Here is a 21,163-nt window from a genome sequence, read left to right on the forward strand (position 1 = left end):
GGATCTTGTCTCCTGCAGTGAGGACCATCTCAATTCAGATGCAATTTCAGAGAAAGCAGAAGTAGTGACAAGCCCAGTTTGTAAAACACGATGAGACCCTACAGGCTAGAAAGTAGAGACGGCATGATTCATTGGGCTCCTGGTTGGCTGTTGGTGTATTGAGTCTTTTCTCTGGCTCAGCTCCCTATATGAGTTTCCCAACACAACAGTTCTCTAATAAAGTCCTTGGCCTCAGCTGACTCGTATCACATAAACAGCACGATAGGGACTGAAGAAAGAGCAGCGTGACCTGAATACACAATGTAACAGATCTGAAGTTGGTGCAAGCAAGACAAACAGGCAGTTTGGGTATGTGGAAGCCATGGTTGCATGTTGTGGGATCTTATTTCACACTGGAAACACTGTAAAAGATTTAGCAGTAGCTATCGCTGTAACACGAGCTGTCAGGTCACTTCCTCCTTTCTCATAGTTTCCTCTCTCGGAAAGATCATAGGAGCCAGTAGCAGCTGGGAAATACTTACCTGTCCGTATTGATTTATCTGTTTGATATACAAAACCTAATATGGCCACAAAACAAAGAACTATTAAGAAACAACTATCTAGTTTACGCAACACAAGCTAATGCAAGTCAATTCTAATGTCACTACAAACTGCCATTACCTGCTCTCCCTTTTGATGTGCGTTCATTAAGAGAAAAGAACAAAGATTGATTGGCTAGCATGATGAGAATTCAAGAACCTGAAAGCTTTGATTAGTCATCCAAAACAAACAATGCACCTGAATAGTTACCCAGATGAGTATGCTACTATACGATTGGCCGATCAGGACATAAAGCCTGTATATGTAAGAGTAGCCATTTAGTCTAGATCAGTGGTTTTCAACTCCAGTCCTCGCACCCCCCCCCCCCCCCCCACATTTTGCATGTCTCTGTTGTTTAACACACCTGATTCAGATCATCAGCTCATTAGAAGAGAGTTCCATGAATTAACTGTTTTCCGATTGACATGCTCCCTACACAGTGTTCATTGTTCCCTACTCCCTAACCATGAGAAATCCGTTGACGTTCACTTCGGAACTTATTCATTCACTGATTTATTCACGGATTTGCGCTATGCCACCGCCAGCGCCATAACACACACAGACGAAACTTACTAGTGAAGTGTGACAAAATATACCTCTGTAAATAAATACAATTTAAATTCACGTCTCGCACACTTCAATGCCCTTTGAATGGAACATATACTTTCGCTTCGAACTGGAATCATGGCGGAATATCCTGTGAAGTCCACTTCGCAGGGCACTTACAGTCGAATAGAACAAAGGTCTGAAGTGAAGAGAGAAACATACAAAATGTGCAGAGCGGGGGGGGCACGAGGACTGGAGTTGAAAACCGCTGGTCTAGATGAAAGGCTACAGCCAATTCTTGATTTGCCATTGTGAACATAGTTTCCAATAAAATACCACAGCTACATTAAATCCATGGTAACCACTGTCATTAAATAAATAGAAAATACAATTTTTATATTTTAGGTGTTCACTAAGGTGTATGTGAGCCTGTAGCTATGTGCTTCCAGGGGTTCAACTTGTCATTTAAAAATAAGCAAGAATCTCTGGTTTATGATTGGCTGCTAACTGAAAATCTGCAGTGGGCTTGAGGCAACAGAGAAATTTCCCTTTGGGCCATCAGGGCCTCTTCTCCTCCAGCCCAATATAGCCAAGTTTGATTAGACCTAAATCCCCTCTGCTCTGAAGAGGCGAGGGTTTCTAGCCTGGCGCATGTTCCCAGCTCATAGGAGAAGCTTGGTTTTGCAGTGTTCAGGAAGCTTGCAGACTGCCTCCCTGATGTCAGGCTGATGAATAACAGCCTCAGGGTTGTTTGATTAAGATGAAAGGCCTGCGTAGCCATCACGGCGAATAGCATTTCCTGCCTGCCTTTGAGGCACAGGACTCCTAGTGCGCTGTCCTCAAAAGCAACTGTTTATCCATTTGGTTCTGCACAAGCCAAAAGCCTCTGGAAAGCAGCATAAATGCACTCAGAGGCGACTCATTTAGAAAAGCCAGGGCCGTTACCTGGAATATGTAATGCAACTGCTTGGATCCAAAGCATATCAGGGTACAGAGGGGCTAAATAAGGTTCTGCAGGTATTATACTGGTTGAGGAGCTAGTATTGATATTTTGTTCCGCAGAGGCTGACTGTTTGCCTTACCGAGACTTGTCTGGGAGTTGGGGTTGACATATTGGTCTTTGCTCCACTCCACCATACACTTCAGAATTGACACCAGACACTCCAGTCCTTTCTTCCTTAGAGTCAGCTCCTGAGGGACAATATAACCTGGGATCACTAACACGGTTTTAAAAGAATAGTTCTTATAATTTACCTGTTCCAAGTCAAATATTTTAAGGGAAAAAGACACATTTACTGTAAACTTCAAAAAGAACAACAGCATCATGAAAGTAGTTCATACAAGATTCCTGTGCCATATATTCCAGGTTTTTAAAGCTGTACTTAAGTTTAGCGACAATCAGAATTTTAAATATTACTAAACATTTGCATTTCGAAATATTTACATTTGCAAATGTAATTTCAAATATTAAGTACTTCTGGTTAGATTACATTACAATACTCACAATCAAATTACAGTAACGTTTTTATGGATTACATGATTACATATTCACACAATAGCAATAAATTATTCATAAAGTGTTGATTTGCCCTAAATCTTATTTTTTTCTCTCTTAACATTTTATTTTCTAAATAAATCCTACCACTTATTTACCAGTTTTATGGAACCGACCACAGAAAATGGTGAGTCCACACAATTTGTTTAATTTGATACTTTTCTAATTTAAGTAAATTTTATATTAATTTGCTTTTCATCAACTCACAAATGCCCTGAAGTTCATTCATGGACCCTAGTTTGGGAAAACCGTGGTGTAATGTAATGTTTAATGCACTTCATGATGTTGAAAAATAAAGTAATCAAAACATAGTCAGAATACATTATACCAAACGTGTAATCCAACAGATTACATTACTTACTACAATTTTCTTTATGTAATTTGTAATCAGTAATGGGCCACAATTCGTAAGCAATCTACCCAACACTCTATACAGATACACAGGTAATTTCAAATGTTTGAGGTAGGAAGAGATTTTTAATGTTTCTGAAAGAAGTCTGATCAAAATACTGTAAAAATAATGAGATAATAATGATATTTATTATGAAATTCTGTTTAATCTCTTTCAACATTATAAATGTCTTTACTGCCACGTTTGATCAATTTAATGTGTCCTTGTTTGAGTGCCACTGCGCATAATATGATTTTTTATGGGAAAGAGCACTTTGAATGTTTTTTTTGTGTGCTCATGAACAAAATGAGGGAATGAGGGTGAGTAAGTCATGACAATTTTTGCATCAACCAATCCATTTAAGGACAGTGTGTTTACCTGAAGTGGGGTTGTACCCAGTTCATGGCCTCCTCGTCCTTGTGCAATCTTTGAGAGGTCATTCACCAGCCTCTCGAAAATATTAGCAGCATTCAGGTCACAATCATAATTAACATAGATATCTACCACACTCTGGGCATCTGTGAGAGTAGAAATAACATAGAATAACTTGTAGAAACTCTCTCTTATATATATTTGAAAGTGAGATGGTAAAGGAAAGCTTTCATACCGGCACATATTCTAGTGAGGGTTTGAATGACCATCCACTTGTGGTCATACGAGCTTGTGGACGTTTCCAGAATATAAAGAAAAATCTCTTTGAAAAACACCTGAGGAGAGAAAAACATAAATACAGTCAGGTTTTCATCTTAGAAATTCATAACCAATTCAGTAACAGAACAATAATAATGTTTCAACAATATATGGTGTTGCCAAGATGTGTAACTTGATCGATCTGAGAAATATTACTACACAAGACTGTGCACAGTAAATCCTAACACACTCATCTGGAATGAGGCACACACACACACAAACAGACAGACAGATGCAGAAGTACAAGCTTTCATCCTAAACCACAGCTTAAATAAATCCACACTGTCAGCTAGATGCTCCACAGACTGACGCCATCAGGGCAAGACGTGCAAACATTTTGCGATTCGAGGGGAACTGAGTTCAGGCACCTCGATTTGCATCTTGAGATGTGTCTTGAAATTGGAAAGGAGGGTGAGGAAGATGGACAGCGACAGCTCGAACACCTCGGGGACGGAGGAGACGCCGTTTTTAGACAGCGCTACGCACAGGTACTGCTTGATGGCGTTGATGAACATCTCGTTGGTTTTGAAGATGGGCCCAGCGTTCTGCAGGATGGACAGGAGCAGCTGTAGCGAGAGGACCTTGGACCGCAGCTCATGGGATCTGCAGGAATTTGAGTAATCTTAGGTGAATAAAACAATACATTTAATCTTCATTCCATATAAAACACTCATGCCAAGGCCAAACTAAACTCAATAAAGAAGAATCAGTTAACTTTTGCCTTACTGGGGTGAAAACTGCATGAAAACTAATTAACTAAGTGTTTAAATACTTAAAGTTTCTAACTGACATGGCCAAAGAAAGACAAAAAAATGATTAAGAAAATCGAAAAATATTGAGAAATCAAAACGAATAGTTTCTGCTGGTGGCAAGACCTCTGATAATGTGCTTATCAGACTGCAGACATTAAATGTACAATAATTCAATAATCCAAAAAGTAAGAAAAGAATAAAGCTTTCAGAGTTACTGTAAAAACCGCAGTGTTAACTAAAAACATCAAAAATGGTTTTCGGTAATTGAAATAAAACTCACATTTAAAAAAATAATAAAATGAAATAAAATAAAATAAAATAAAAAACTTTGAAAATTAGCAATGTTGTAATAATTGAGAAAAGTTTTAGTTACATGAAAATTAACTGAAGCTTTATAGAAATACGAAAAAAGTAATGATAATTACAAAAGCACATAAAGCTAAACTAAAACTTTAAATTAAAACAAAAACTGAAAATCTAAAAATAAAATCTAAATTTAACAAATCTAATTCAATAATAGCATGTAAATAATATTAAAATAACACTGGATTATGGTTTTCCGACTTATGCAACAAATCCAGCAACAACACACTTTCATTAAAATATCTCATTTGAATGAATTAAATTAAGTATTAAATTCAATATTAATATAATAATTCTCAAAACTATGCAGCAACAGAATCCAAAGGCACTCTACAGAAACTGCTACCAAACCTGTATTAATTGTTCTAATTAACAAAATTAAGCTACATTTTCTGGGTGGTTGTCAGGGCACTTAATGTGTTGTAGGCAGTTGCTAAGTGGCTTCTTAAAGATCCTTCAATGTCCATTTTATTGTCCTCTAGTTCAAACATTAAAAAAAGTAATAAAAAAGTAAAAACAACAACAACAACCTCTCCTCAACACACTGCATGATCTGAGGCATGATTCATGTCCCTAACCCCCATCTATGCTTCTTAGTATGCACCACTGGTAAATAAAGTCCTGATGTAAATCAAGAGGGATTGTTTACTGGGATGAGAGTTGCTGAAATCGCGTTTGGTCTCGTACTGTATCGTGTATCTTGTCAGTGTGTGCACTTGCTTGGCCATTTGTAGTTGACAAACAGGAAAGTGGGTCCAGCTGAATTGAAGTGATGATTTGTTGGATTGGTATAATAAAGGTTATTATACCGCGGCAGCGGTCGCGGCAGTCGTCGTGTGAAGCCCTCTTAGTGTGAAGACCAAAGAGTGTAAAGACCATCGACTCTACCGTGCGACTCCACCGGGCAGGGACACCGGCAAGGGATAGTAGTATCGCTTTTTATTTAATTTCTTTATTTTCTTAAATATGTGGGTAGATAGTATTTATAGAGTTGTAACTTTTTAGTTTTAGTTACTTTTTCTTATTTGTAAGTCGCTTTGGACAAAAGCATCTGCTAAATGACAAAAGTAAAGTAAGTAAGTAAGTAAGAGGGGTCAACAGGTCTAAGTCCATTTGACAAAGAGTGATCAATAGCACTGAAACAATCTTCCTGCCTCACTGCCCCTGAAGACACACCAGAATGAATGGCTTTCTTTCTCTTCAAATGACAGGGAGGAACATCTCTCTTGCCCTCTGACAGCCCTATTCACCTGTTATGGGACAGCAGCTGATAAAACCATAGCCAACAATATGAACTGATGCCTTCAACACTCTCGATCCAAAATATCTACAACCACAGATCTCAGATTAGGATATATCCACATCAAACTCAATTGGATTCTGACTGGGGATGTCATTTTTGGCACGACATTTGGCACAACAAATAAACAATTCCTTTGGTATACAGTCAGATGTTTTTTTTTTCTTACTTCGGATCAGGGGGACCGTCTGAAAGGGGCTTCATGGAGAGCTTGCAGAGTGAACGGAATACCAAGAATGCATCCTTCTGGAGAATGTGGGAAAACTTTGCACCTGGTGCTGGACCAGTGGTAGCTACCGATTCCTGTGGGAGAATTGCTCACGTTAGAGTCTTACAGCAATCAAATTTAACTGCCAGGGAAATTAATCATCTATAACATAACATGCATCAACCATAAAAAAAGCAACAGGCCATCAAATTGGCGTTATGGTCCATTAAGCATATACAATGGCCCCCCAAAAAATATTTGGACAGTTATGACACTTAAAAAAAATGCGTATAAATATCTTTGGGTTTAATAACAGGATTTCTGCAGTGTTCTTAAAATCCAATTTAAGAAACTTATGACCTACACAAATAAAATTAATACTGTATGTTCATACAAAACAAACCCATTCCACCTTAAAATTATAATGTATTTCGGATTCTTTTATTTAATTAAACGGGCACATATTTAGCTGCAAAATAGGTTAAATGCAAGTTTAAAATATTCAGGACTCATGTTTTATTCAACATAAGCATTGAAATTGGTTTATGCACTAAAAAAAACAATACTAATTAACTGATCAATATTGGATTTTGCTGATAGTAATATGATAATATCGTGTTTAAAGTAAGGCAATAACGAGATTGTGACAATACTACGAAATGATCTGAATACTGAACGTGTTAAAAAACGTTCTTAGTCTTTCCTTTCTGTGTTGAGGTGACCTAAGGAGAAGATACAATTTTGTTGAATTAAAGGCCAGATAGAGTTCACTGTGTAAGCAAGGAAACAGGAAAAAAAAAAGAGTTTAAGTATAACGCAGGGCTTTAATCATTAAAAAAAAAAACACTGGTACTCTTTCTAAAAGTGTCTATGCTTTCCTACTTCTAGCTGCTCATTCATAAAAATGAGAGAGAACTGCTTTTTACCAAACATTTCACAAGTAGCAGTTTGTTATTATAGAAAAACACTTGAGAGAAATGAGGGTATCATGGTTTGTGACATCGCAAACAAACACTAAAATTGAATTTTGAGGAATTCAATTGTTAAATCAATGAAGTCAGATCTGGACAAACAATTCAGTCAAAACAATTACACATGTGTAAACAAGATGATGTTTTTTTTTTTTTTTTCCCCACTCATGGCAGAAATGGAAACTGGTACCTGAGTGTCATTGGAAGAGACAGACAGTCTGTCGTCGGGTAGGGACGGAGTAAAGCTCGCAGAGATGGGTGTTCCAGGGATGCCGTTGGCGTGAACATTTTCGTTGTCGCTGCCCAACCCTCCCTCCTCTTCCAGAGAGTTTGGAATGCCCTCAGCTGGTTCAGCCTCACCCTCACAGCTTTCCTTAACATCTGAACACAGAAAAACAGACTTCAGGCTGGGTCCTAGTTTAAAGTGTATCCATAAACATATATACACGCATACACACATATACAGTCACATATACAGTAAAGCTGACAGTCCGCAGTTAAAAGCACATCTTGTTCGTTTCATTTGAAATCCATTGTGGTGGTGTATAGAGCCAAAAATGTTAGAATTGTGTCAATGTCCCAATATTTATGGACCTGACTGTATATACAGTTGGGCAAAAAAGTATTTAGTCAGCCACCAATTGTGCAAGTTCCTCCACTTAAAAAGATGAGAGAGGCCTGTAATTTTCATCATAGGTACACTTCAACTATGAGAGACAGAATGGGGGGAAAGAATCCAGGAAATCACATTGTAGGATTTTTAATGAATTATTTGGTAAATTCCTTGGTAAAATAAATATTTGGTCACCTACAAACAAGCAAGATTTCTGGCTCTCACAGACCTGTAACTTCTTCTTTAAGAGGCTCCTCTGTCCTCCACTCGTTACCTGTATTAATGGCACCTGTTTGAACTCGTATCAGTATAAAAGACACCTGTCCACAACCTCAAACAGTCACACTCCAAACTCCACTATGGCCAAGACCAAAGAGCTGTCGAAGGACACCAGAAACAAAATTGTAGACCTGCACCAGGCTGGGAAGACTGAATCTGCAATAGGCAAGCAGCTTGGTGAGGAAGAAATCAACTGTGGGAGCAATTATTAGAAAATGGAAGACATACAAGATCACTGATAATCTCCCTCGATCTGGGGCTCCAAGCAAACGAGACGTCCCCTCCAAGACGAGGGAGCTGACTTTGAGAGAAAAGCAAGCAATTTGGATGCTAAAAGAAAAGAGGAAGTCAATTAGAGCTATATCAAAAACAAAGGGCATGGAGAAATCAAGAGTTTGGAAACCACCAGTGACCCCAGCAACCAACAACGACCTGATCGGCTGAGAAAACAACAGTAGTTGATGACAGACAAATCATAAAAGCTGTGAAAATGAACCCTAAAAGACTTGTCTGTAAAATCACCAACAACTTCCAGAAAGCTGGGGTGAAAGGCAAGATTAGAGTTTCCAAAAAAGCACAAAGGTGAGCCAGAAGAGTTTTGGAACTGTGTTTATGGACCGATGAGACAAAGATGAACCTTTATCTAAGTGATGGAAAAGCAAAAATGTGGGAGAAAAAGGGAACTGCAAATGATCCCAAGCTTACAGCCTCATCTGTAAAGCATGGTGGAGGTGGTGTCGTGGCATGGGCATGTATGGCTGCCTCTGGAACAGGCCCTCTCAACTTTACTGATGACTTAATATATGATGACTGTAGCAGAATGAATTTGGAAGGGTACAAAACCATCTTGCCTACCAATATTCAAGAAAATGCCACCAGATTCATTGGGAAATGCTTCATATTTCATCAGGACAATGACCCAAAACACCCTGTCAGTTCAGTCAAGGAATTTATAAGGGCAAAGAAATGGAAAGTCTTAGATTGCCCAAGTCAATCTCCAGATTTAAATCCGATTGAACATGAATTTCACCAGCTGAAGAGGAGAGTAAAGGCAGAAACTCCTCAAAACAAGCAACAATTGTAATTGGCTGCATTAAAGGCTGGGAAAAGTATTTCAAAGGATGAGAGCAAGAGTCTGGTGATGTCTATGGGTCACAGACTCACTGCTGTGATTGTGCGCAAGGGATCTGCAACTAAATAATAGCTTTTAATCTTTTATATCTGCCTTATGTTCAACTGTCCCAATACTTATGCTCACATCAATGAGTGGGATGAACTCTAAAAGTGCCGTTCTTTTTATTTGGTAAAACATGTATGTGTTGAAACGGCTAATAATAAAATGTGACATTCTGTAGTTTTGTCTCATATTCATCTTTTAATCATATTTGCAAATGTCTTGACTCCAAAGCCAACAGAGGAATTTTGTCTTTACTGTTCCGATACTTATGGAGGGCACTGTATACACACACACACACACACACACTTATACATATACATATACATATAACTCGCCTCCTGCAATTGTGTTTACTACTTCTTGCAAAATGCTCTGTACAATCTCCTGTGCCTTCTCTTCATAGTTCCGGTTTTCTTCTTCCTCGGTTGCTTCCGTGCCATGCTCTGCCGCACCTAAAAAGACAGAGGAGTATGTTTAAGCGTCTAATTCTGTCTAGTCAGTCATTCATGGTGCGTTAGGAGGATTTTCCCTCCAAGCACGCTCTGTAGTCACATTAAATCCACGTTATCAGTTTCTCAATTTAACTTTAATAAGTGTTATTAAGAGGGGACTCCATCCTGCTTGTAACTGGGTGACGTTCTGATGGAAAGCTGTGCTATTAAACTTACGTAAGACTCTGAGACATTGACACAGTTTTCCAATGTCACATCATTAGAAGACGTCTCAACTGTTCTGATGTCAAGCCTGAATACACGATTAACTAATAATGACTAGGAATCAGAGATGCTTGTGTGTCTAGCAGTATTGGGAGGGTAACCAACTAAAATTAGTGATATTATTAACTTAAAGGGATAGTTCACCCAAAAGTGTATATTCTGTCATCATGAACTCATCCTCATGTCATTTCAACCCAATAAGACTTTTGTTAATCTTCGAAACACAAATTAAGATATTTCTAATGAAACCTCAGAAGTTTCTCCAATGGAAATCCAAGTAACCAAAACATAGAAGATCCAACAAGGTCACAAAAGTATAAAACAAATCCATATGAAGTTTAATCCAAGTCTTGTACAAATATATGGTTGGTTTATATGAAGAAAAGATTTTATTTATACATTTTGGTTACCTGGATTTTTCAACGGAGGAACAGAAACCTCTAAGGTTTAATTACAAATATCTTTATTTGTGGTTCAAAGAATAATCAATGTTGTATTGGTTTGAAATGACATGAATGTGAGTAAATGATGACAAAAATAAATATGATTTTCACGTCAACTTTAATGCCATGTGAGCACCCAAGAAGATTTGCATGGCAAGAACAAGGTGGAATAATAATAAATCGTATTTATTTATAAAGAATAAATCTTTAAAAAGAAAATTTAAATCTATATAAGACTTTTCAAATGTATTTTTGACAAACTCGTTGTGAATACATCCTATTAAACTTTACATTTTCAATCACATTTGTAACTGAGTAACTGATTGTAACTGAGGCAATAACGAAAAGCACTCTCCTAGAATATTCCACTAGAGTCATTTAGAGAAATTAGCATAATCATTTACATAAACATGAAACCCTAAAGCTAAATTAATTTCTGCATGCGTGCACGCTTCTCTTTACTTTGTGCAGCAGCAGTAGCCTGGTCTGCCTCGGTCTGCTCATTCTCCGCAGGGCAGAAGTCGGTGCCGTTCTCCGGTTCAGGACTCTCATACGGTGGGGATCCCTGCTCAACCTTGCTCCCCTGGTGTCCCGGACCACCGTTGGCCTCCGCGGGCAGGCTTATGCCGGGGGTGTCGGTGTGTCGCTGTCCAGGAGACTCTGGTTCCTGCTGGCTGACTGGAGAATGCTGCCTGTGCCTTTCTCTCTCCATCTGCTTGGCTTCCTGCAGCTGGAACACACATACACACAAAGTCAACTCATTTTAAACATGTATCAGGGTGAGTTTACACACTCATGTTCCCTCCGGGGCAGCCGGGAGCCCAAAGCCAAGATGATGTACATCCATTTCTCTGAACGGGAGGCAAATTATTACGTTTAGGAATATAGACGGTTCCCGTCTTTCAAAACAAAAAGAAACACAAGACCAGGATCTTATAGCATCTTACTGTATGTGAAGACAATGTCTGTGCTCATAGAGACAAATGGTGGTTGGACTACATGCACCTGGATTGACAATCCGAACTACGCACATGCTTACACTTGTTTTAAAGCAGGATAAGTGTATGACTCTTAAAGGGGTAGTGCACTTGAAATTAAAATTCTGTCATTTTCTCGTTCTCATGTAGTTTTGTACCTTTATGACATTCTTTCTTTTGTGGAACATAAAAGATACTGTATACAGTAGGGCTGGGCGATATATTGCATGCGATATGCATGCGCATCTCGTCAGTAAAGCCGGTTCCTTGATTAGCAGTAAATCTCCATCACCTGTTTTCAAATGGAGCGGCATTTAAAACACAGCGCCGTAGTTCACTGGCAAGCTACACAATATCACGTTCATTATCGAAGGCAATATATCTTCGATAATGAACGCGATATTGCGTAGCTTGTTATAGTTTGGACCAAAAAACTAAACAAAACACTGATTCTTTTTTAAATTTCTTTTGTGTTCCACAAAAGGATGAAGTGATATTGTCGTCATTCAATTCATTGCAGAGGGAAAAAGTCTGCTATAAATGATAGTGAGCATGCCACATTATGCCATCAAAAATCTTTAATAATCCGCATATTTTGTTTAACGACAAATATCATAAAAAAAACAAACAAAAAAAAAAAAAAAAAAAAAAAATCACACAGTGTCTAAACGGTCCAAGTATGACAACTGAATCGAGTTGATACCTTATATTTAAAAAAAAAAAAAAAAACTTGGGCTTAGCAACTGATAAAATGAAAATAAATTTGTAAGTAAATAAAAAATTATAATAATAATTAGCTTTGATACAATACCAGCATCTGATACTTAGTAAAAAAAAAAAAAAAAAAAAAGTTCAATCAATACCTTGCTTGATAAAACTGATATATTTAAACTAGGTCTATTAATAGATTCAATAAGGTAAATAATTTGCAATTAACATAATATCATGCATTTGAAATTATAGTTATAATTTATAAATGAATAAATAAATAAATAATTTGGTACCAGCTTCTGATACCTTAGTTTTAATAGTAAATAGCAAAATGAAAAATGGTAAATCATTTTAGGTCCTAGCAACTGATACAATTAAACTATGACTATTAATAGATTCAATAATTCAATTTAAATAATTAACATTTACACATGTATTATAAGTTTTATTTGTAATTTCTAAAACAAACAAACAAATAAAAAATACATAAATAAATAAATCGATCTCAACAGAGTACATTCTGCCATACAAAGAGTACAAATTCTTTTGTTAAACATACCAACTGGATTTGATTTATAAATTAAATGAATGAAACGTTTATATGTTTAACGTCTAGGTATATACCAAAGACCGGCATTTAGTGAGCAGACTCTTGAATGCACTGCATTTCTCCATTACCCAGGAAGGACCTTTAATATAACAGGTTTATTAATAAAGTATGAGAAACAATGATGTCCCTTCTCTAGAGCTTTCAGCTGAATTCAGGTGGTCTAATATGGCCTGGTCTGTGTTGGCAAAACAAACACATCTTCAATATTGTACAGCTGATTAGTTATGCATGATGTGTCTGGCTGTGTCAGAATGTGTCACGCTCCGTCCGGACTGCTAAAACTGTGTGACAGTGTGTTCTGCTTCTGCCAAAACCGCAAATGGCTTTCTTTTGATCAATGCATCAACTGTGAAACATCTAAACTGCGCCTCACTGTCCTCTTCCACATGCAGCTACCTAAAGCACAAAGATATCGCGTTTGCTCCTAGTATCAACATCCATCTCGGATGATCTAGACACTAAATGCGATTGTAAACAAGGTCCAAAATGTTTTTTGACACGATCACTGTGTCCTGAACAACACTAATCATGTGACACACATCCATCCAAAGTTTTAATAATCGACCAAAATAATTATTCTTAGCAACAATTCTGCTCAAAACATTACGTTTATGGTGAGATCAAAGTGAATTTACAAAAAAAAAACAATGATTTTTTTTTCTTTACTTCCTTTCTTGATATTGAATACTCATACTAGAATATTTGATATCTAATATATTTCTAATACTAGAAATGATTTTGTAGTCCATTGTGAATATCACATTTAATGAGAATTCACAATGTGCCAATGCATTAAAACTCTGATCCAATGATTCCTTGCCATTATTACTGAAAATATTTGTGGAATTCTCCATGGAGCATTAATATTTATGTATTAAAATGCTTGTTTTAAAACATTTGTAAATATGAATAAATATTGTTGTTTATCATAAATGATTGTGCATATAAATAAAAATAATTTTATTTATTTTATTCATACAGTGAAAACCTTGATTATTGTAAATCGATTTGTATCTTTACATTACATTAACATACAGATTTAACATTCTGAAAATACAAAAAATATTTGATAAAATCTGAACAGTTGCTCTGTTCAACTTTTTTTAAAGAAATAAATACTTCTATTCAGAAAAGATTACATAAATTGATCAATAAAGACATTTAAAATGTTACAAAATAAAATACATGCTGTTCTCTCGAGCCTTTTCAGGAGGAAATCTTGAAAAAATTAATTACGAAAAAAGAAAAAAAGTTTTAAAAAGAACAATAAAACTGTTAATTGTAATAATACATTAATTATTTTTTGATCAAATATATGCAATTTTTAAACCATATTAATATTGTTAAAAGGCTGAACAATATAGAAATACTTTCAAGTCCCATAGAGCAACAAATGGTGCCATAAATCAGAGACTCTTTCCTCAAAATCCGTTTGTCACATTAGTCACACGTTACTAGCAGGTGTCAACAGCTGTTTTCACTGACAACTTATGACCACACCACCTGAGACGGATGTTACTACCAGGTGTAAACGTGGCCTTACAAACGAGAGAAAGCTGCTGTAGTCAGTCACACTCTTCCACAACACATAAACATGGTAAGACAGATGAAAGGAGCTCATTTGTCATGGAGGGGACGACAGCAGGCAGAAAACGAATGCAATGAAGCCAAGGCAAGCAGACTTGAGCGAGACGTCCGAGAGAGATCGAAGAGAGAGAGACAGAGTGCGAGAGTGACGGATGAAACTGATGTACACAAACCAGAGAAAACTTCAGATCAAGCACATTTCAAGGCAGTCCTGTCACTCTTTACCTGACGATCTCGCTTTCTTGATGCCAAAGACCAACTGATCTTGTGATTTGTAAGCTATATTTTGAGGGGGGAAGGAGGAGGAGGAGAGGCATCAACCAAAAAGAAAGAAGAAATGTTAGATCAAAGTGTCATTTCTCCATATTACCACAGGAGAAGTGTCCAATGCACTCACTGCTTGGTTCTCCATGCGGGCGAATATCACATTCAGCATCTGCGTGAGGGTGGCTTTGGCCGTGGTCTGGTTGATGAGGTTCTTACTGGCCAGATAGATGTTGTAGCACGTTCTCACGGCCTGCAGAACCGTACCTTCGTGGATCTCTATGTGCTGCGAGGTCACGGCTGTGAGCAAGGCCTGTCAGGGACAGGAATGAAAAAGAAACAAACACAAATGTAACCTCAGAGGACGTTAAGACACAACTGTAGCCATAAAACCTAGGAAAGTATTCAGACAATATGGGGGAGAGTTATCATTTATTACTTTAGCTGCGGGACCCTTGGTAACCGATTAGGTTCGACATGCCGTATGAAAGAGTTCAGCAGCTTTCAGGAGCCGTGCTTGTCCTGCTACTCCACATTCCACATTGAGATTTGTAAAACAATAGCTCAGGCAAATGGCGCTATGGAAATCCGAGCACTACAGGTTAGGGCAGTTCTACATAAAGAATAAGAGAGAACGACCTACATACTCAAATTGAAAAAAGACAGGCTTATTTGCTTTGAGAAAAATATTAATATTAATTATTATAATTATTAAATATGAATTAATATATTTTTTTATCTGATTTACTGTTGTGAACTTTGTATGACACTTACTTTTTGCAGACAATTTCCTGTTTTCTACATAATTTGAATGTTAATAGTAGGATGAGTGATGAAGTTTTTTTTTTTAATCATACCATACATGGTTAATTTTATATGTATATATTCATACACACGTAATTTATATATCATTTTTATATATTATTATTATTATTATGTTTGCTTATTTTTTTGGACACTAGGAAGACAACTGGAAACTGTTGAAGACTAAGACCAAAGACTAAAATTAAATCAATACTGAATTAATAGTTTAAACAAACATAATCATTGCCCATTAAAATTTTTTACTGCATTTAAATAAATTATAGATAAATAAACAGAATTTCCATATTGGAGTTGAAAGATATAATTCAGCCAGTTTTAATAATTTGAAAACCCCCTTCTGTCACAATAAATTAGAATTTAATAATAATTATTATAGCATTTGATATAATAATAATAATAATTGCTATTCAATTCTAAATTATGATGAGAAAGGGATTTTCAAATTATTAAAACAATGTCAAAACTTAAAGAAACATCATACTATTATTATTATTTAAAATCTATTATTTTTTATATAGTGTCATTAATAATCATTTGTAATTAGAGATATATTTCTGATGCACCTTCTTTATGTAGTTTAATACTGCAATACTGAACCCTGAGCACTTCTGAATTTAATAAAACCAAATGGCATTATTTGCTCTGCATGTTTATGAGCAATCTCACATAAAAATATTTGACCTTTATAATTTGCAACTGGACCCCTTCATCCGTCTGCGGTCCTTGGAAACAGCCACATATAGTCTCTATGATCCTGTCAATGAGCTTTTTTCCGGGGGTGGTGTTGTCTGGAGCGCTGCCCGTCAGGTGACCATATGCTATGAGTTTCTGAAAAATCATAAACAGCGCATGAGACGAAACATCCTTATCATAAAAAGCATCCTGACATGAGCATGTTGTAGGGCACTGACCTGTAAACAGTCTAGAGAGGTGATGACGATGCGCGGACATTTGGACTGACAGGCCAACTCAAACGGCAGGAAGTACTTATCTGCTTCAATGAAGTTGGTCTTGGATTTGATTGGTGGCAAAGTACTGGAACTCGACTTGTTGTCGCCAGGCGGTGGGCTACAAAACAAAAACAAAGATGTCGATCAGTCAAACTGAATAGGGGCCGACAATCTTTAACATTTTAATTAAATTAAGTACGCAGTATGCTGATTAATTAATCACTTTGTATCAATTAATCAATTAATATATTGTAGTTAATCACATATAAATGTTAGCATAAAAAACCCAAAGTTCAAATAATTGAAGACATTACACTTATACAATACTAGGGCCCTATGATTTCCGTGATGATTCCGTGACACTCGCCTCTGTTGACCGTTTCTTTCGCAAAAAACTATCATCATATCATATACAAACAAGGTCTTGACAACAACCCATCAAAATAAAAGTTTGGTTTAACTTGAAGAAACTGTGACAGGAATATTTTTTAAGGTAATGATGGTACTACTACTACTACAATTATTATTAAAACATTATTTTCAAGGAATATTTACCAGAAGAATGATTTATTATTTACATTACATTACAGTAAAACATTGTAAAAAAAATGTTCTTATTTTTTAATACACAAAAAAACTCTTTAGTTCTAGCAGTGGGAGAAAGCCCTTGAATGTTTTTATATCTCCACACTGCAGTGGATGTGACCTAGAGACTGCAAACTCTCGCTTTATATCCAGCCACTGTATCAGCTAGAGATTAGCAACGGATCTGGAGAGGTGCCAGGCCAAGATGGGACTGCTGTGTGTTAGCTAGGACGAGCTTTACCATTTCCTTCAGCAAGACGACTTGATGAGTGCAGTGGGACATGGAGAAGAGGTTGGGGGAGATAAAAAGAATGAGGCTGAGTGGAGAGAGATAGCGAGTGATTATGATTAAAGGGGAGCACTAAATGGACATGTTGCAAAAAGAGAAAGTGACAGAGAGCAAAGCAGTGGAAGAGAAAGATGCAGTCAATATTCATACTACATAGTATATGAGATATGATAGTATAGTGATGAGCTATATTATGGTTCCATTATGTCATTAAAACCCAAATAATGTTTCCCTTTGGGGAACTGGAGCTCACATGCTCAAAAATGTAAATGATTTTTTTTTTTTTTTAAAGATTACCATTATTAATTTATTACAAATCTCGGCTGCATTAAATTTGAATTGGAAAAATGACTCACGACTGTTGTTAACAGCTCTGAATGAGATACTGATTTAATGAGTCTGATTCAAACTGCTAACTTACAAACACAAAGCTGTTTTGTGAATCTGACTCATCAAAAAGCAAGTAGATATCGCTGCAACCCAGAGACCAGCAAGTGGGAGGAGCTTAAGCCAAGAACAGCAAGTGGGAGGAGCTTATGCCGCAGGTAGGCTGGATTTCGTCGCAGTTTAAAATTATATGAATATAACGCATTTTCATAGTAGTTTAAACTGAAATTCTTAGTTTTGTCATTATTGTGTGTATCCAATACCATTCACTGTCAACATTAAAATCATGTCTTTACACCTTTTGCCATGCTTCATGATGGTGTCATTTTAAATCCTTTAACTGTAGTAATTTAAGCATATTTCTGGATATTACATTTTACTTCTACAATTCTTCTACAGTAGCCTACCAAGGAACATTAAAGAGAGATGGAGGAGGTAAATGTGTGACACATAAAGAAACTGTTGAGTACTGTTAAGAAAATGTAGTTACAATTTGCCTGTACTGCACATTTTTTATTTTGCATATATATTTAAATCAAATCACAGCAAATGACAGAATAATGTTCTGAAGAACATGTTACACAAATCAATGTATTAATCTGAAATCTCAGGGTGGGTAAATGATTTTATTTCCGATTAATCAAATTATGTACAATTATTATTTCAGCACAATAGACTTGCATGCAGTGGACACTGCAAAATCCAGGATGCATTGCTTCCAAGTAAATTCCACGGAGCTCGCCTCGCTTGCCCTTCCCAACATAACCTGGTGGGTACACAAGAAGCACAATACGCATTAGGCTTAACCCAAATTTAAAACATTCTTTATTCTCTTTTGAACATGTACAAACATTTCAAGAATAATTTCTCAGCTCTGTAGGTCTATGCTATGCAAGTTAATGGTGTCCAGAAATTTTAAGGGGCGACATTAGGCCAAGTAAATTAGACTTTATTACTATTTTTAAACAAAGTATTCCTTTTAAAAACCACTAGACAAAACGCTAGTTTATTCACCATTAATTTACACAAAACTGATTATTGATTATTATTAGTATTAAATAAAAATTTTTTATTTAAACCATGTTTTAATTATATTACATTGTGGATTAGCAGATGTGTTCTAATTCTTTTGAAAATGTACCTTATTCTTTAGAAAATTACACTGTAAAGAAATTAACAGTTGGATCAACTTTAAAAAAAAACTTCAATTGGTAACACCTAAAAAAATTATTACCTTTATTTGTAATAAATTAAGTTGAATTTATTTTTTTATTTTTTTAAGGTGTTACCAATTGAAGTATATATATCCAACTGTTAATTTTTTACAATGTATCTTACACAGACTGCATAAATGAACACCATATTAAATCTACTTTTACACTGATAATGGGACTATATTGACATTATTTATGATCTGCATAGTATCTTACTACAGTACATCTTGTAAGTGGTTATGTGTGGAGTGTTATTTGAGTGTTCCCTGTGAGGCTAATATTAATTTTGATGTGAGCTAGTTAATTCAACTGAAAAAAAAATGCAACGTTTATATGTTAGGTTACATTTCATTTTGATGTCCCCTTAGTCTATTGACTATAAGCAACTTTGCAACTACATGTCAACTAACTTGCATTAGAGTATTAGTAGGCTTGGGTTAATGTCAGGGTAGGTAGAATGTTGACGTACTCGCAAAGTTGCTTATAGTCAGTTTGTCTGTTGGGGAACCATCAAAATCAATGTGTTAGCATATATTTAGCAGACATACTACTAATATTCCAATGACTTCTAGTTGACATGTAGTTGCAGAGTTACTTATCAACAGCTTTCTAAAGGGTACCATCAAAATAATCAAACTGATATTAAAATAAAAATAGTTCAAAGCAATCTGATCTGATATCTTATGGCTGCTTGAGAGGAAAAAAAATATTACTATTATTACTACTATACTTATAAGTGGTCATTGATGGCTTTAAGTAAAGTAGCATAAGAAAGGTGGCAAGTTGTGAGAAATATAACTATGAGAAATATAATCCATTGTAACTTAAGTGGATGCAACATGTTCACTGTGTGTTAGAAATCATCATACTCTTAAACGCTATAACCACTAATAAGTAAATATTATAATACATTAAAACTGTTGTTATGGATATTCATAAGATGATATAACATATTATAAGGTTTTTTTTATCATGTATTATGCATTCAGTATAATGCCTTAAAATACCCTTATAATGTATTATAAATATGTGCTTCATAGAAAGTGTTACCAAAATTACAATGCCATGCAATTACATTACCTGCTTATGGTCTTCGGTATCCATAACCTGGAGAGCAAATTAGTTGTTTGTAGAAAAAAAAAAAAAAAAGATATTGTCAGGCACAAGATTGTAAGCTGTGTGTGGTACTAAGAAAACGCTGTACAAAAGCCACCAAGAAAATGCACTTTTCACAGCTTGTAATACTTTTTACAAAACAAAACAAAAATTGTACATCACGCTTACCTTTTCCACTCATCTATCGGGCCGCTGCTGAAAGTCGTCGTCTTCGTTTTTTTGACGGATTGCAAAAAATTCGCCCACTAGCGCCACCAGGACCGTGAACCGATACTACAACCCACATGACATTAAACAAACCAATCAAAATCATCTGTTGGGTTGTACAGCCCACTTGCAGCTTAAGTCCCACCCACTTGCGTCTGGCCCACTTATTTGCAGCTGGCTCCGACCTCCGTTTATACCCATCTCTCAAAAAGAGGCCTTTCAAATGAGTCATTTATTCACAATTAATTTTTGTAAGAAGTTTGCAGCTCATATTTTAGCACCCATCATCCATCCAGCTAACTGTTCACAAAAACAAATAGACAGCACAAAAATATTGTCTATTTCATGAGCAAACATGCTCTTTAAAACACTGTTCTTTTTAATGATTCAAATGAATCATTTGGCAAATTTAACACAGGAGCCATCAATCTGAATTATGGACTGAATCGGTCACTGCATTGTACTATGTCCCAAATTGTGACCTTACTCAAAAAAGTTTGGAGTTATTCACTGACTGAATGAGTTCGATTCAAACTGCTAACTAAAAAAAAAGACTGCTTCGTGAATCTTTTTGACTCAGTAAAAAGAACAATTTCAAGAGACTCATTTAATAACAATTCGTATTTATTAAAACTATGAAGCTCATATTTTAGTGCTTATCATCCAACCAGCTAACTGTATGCAACTGTATGACTGCATAATGTTTCATGAATCTTTCATGAACAGACACATTGAAAAGTGCCATTTGAGTATTTTTTTTCACAATTCATATTTAGTAGAAATTTGCAGCTCATATTTTACCTTGTATCATCCATCCAGCTAATTGTACACAAAAACAATCAATTCATGATTAAACTT

General features: G+C 36.0%; 1 protein-coding gene across 1 annotated transcript in view; it reads right to left on the reverse strand.

The window, feature by feature from the left end:
• The window catches only part of LOC306865253 (brefeldin A-inhibited guanine nucleotide-exchange protein 1-like), a 67,472-nt gene that overhangs the window by 23,557 nt on the left and 22,752 nt on the right, over window positions 1-21,163 (reverse strand). The window contains exons 3-13 of the mRNA XM_079409757.1: window positions 16,469-16,625; window positions 16,239-16,385; window positions 14,866-15,045; window positions 11,046-11,313; window positions 9,760-9,876; window positions 7,546-7,736; window positions 6,346-6,479; window positions 4,130-4,364; window positions 3,679-3,778; window positions 3,450-3,589; window positions 2,208-2,316 (exon numbers count right to left, since the gene is read on the reverse strand). Of these exons, the coding sequence (XP_079265883.1) occupies window positions 2,208-2,316; window positions 3,450-3,589; window positions 3,679-3,778; window positions 4,130-4,364; window positions 6,346-6,479; window positions 7,546-7,736; window positions 9,760-9,876; window positions 11,046-11,313; window positions 14,866-15,045; window positions 16,239-16,385; window positions 16,469-16,625 (1,778 nt within the window). The remainder of the gene's footprint in view (window positions 1-2,207; window positions 2,317-3,449; window positions 3,590-3,678; window positions 3,779-4,129; window positions 4,365-6,345; window positions 6,480-7,545; window positions 7,737-9,759; window positions 9,877-11,045; window positions 11,314-14,865; window positions 15,046-16,238; window positions 16,386-16,468; window positions 16,626-21,163) is intronic.

The sequence above is a fragment of the Barbus barbus genome (assembly GCF_936440315.1).
Source record: "Barbus barbus genome assembly, chromosome: 46".
Taxonomy (NCBI): domain Eukaryota; kingdom Metazoa; phylum Chordata; class Actinopteri; order Cypriniformes; family Cyprinidae; genus Barbus; species Barbus barbus.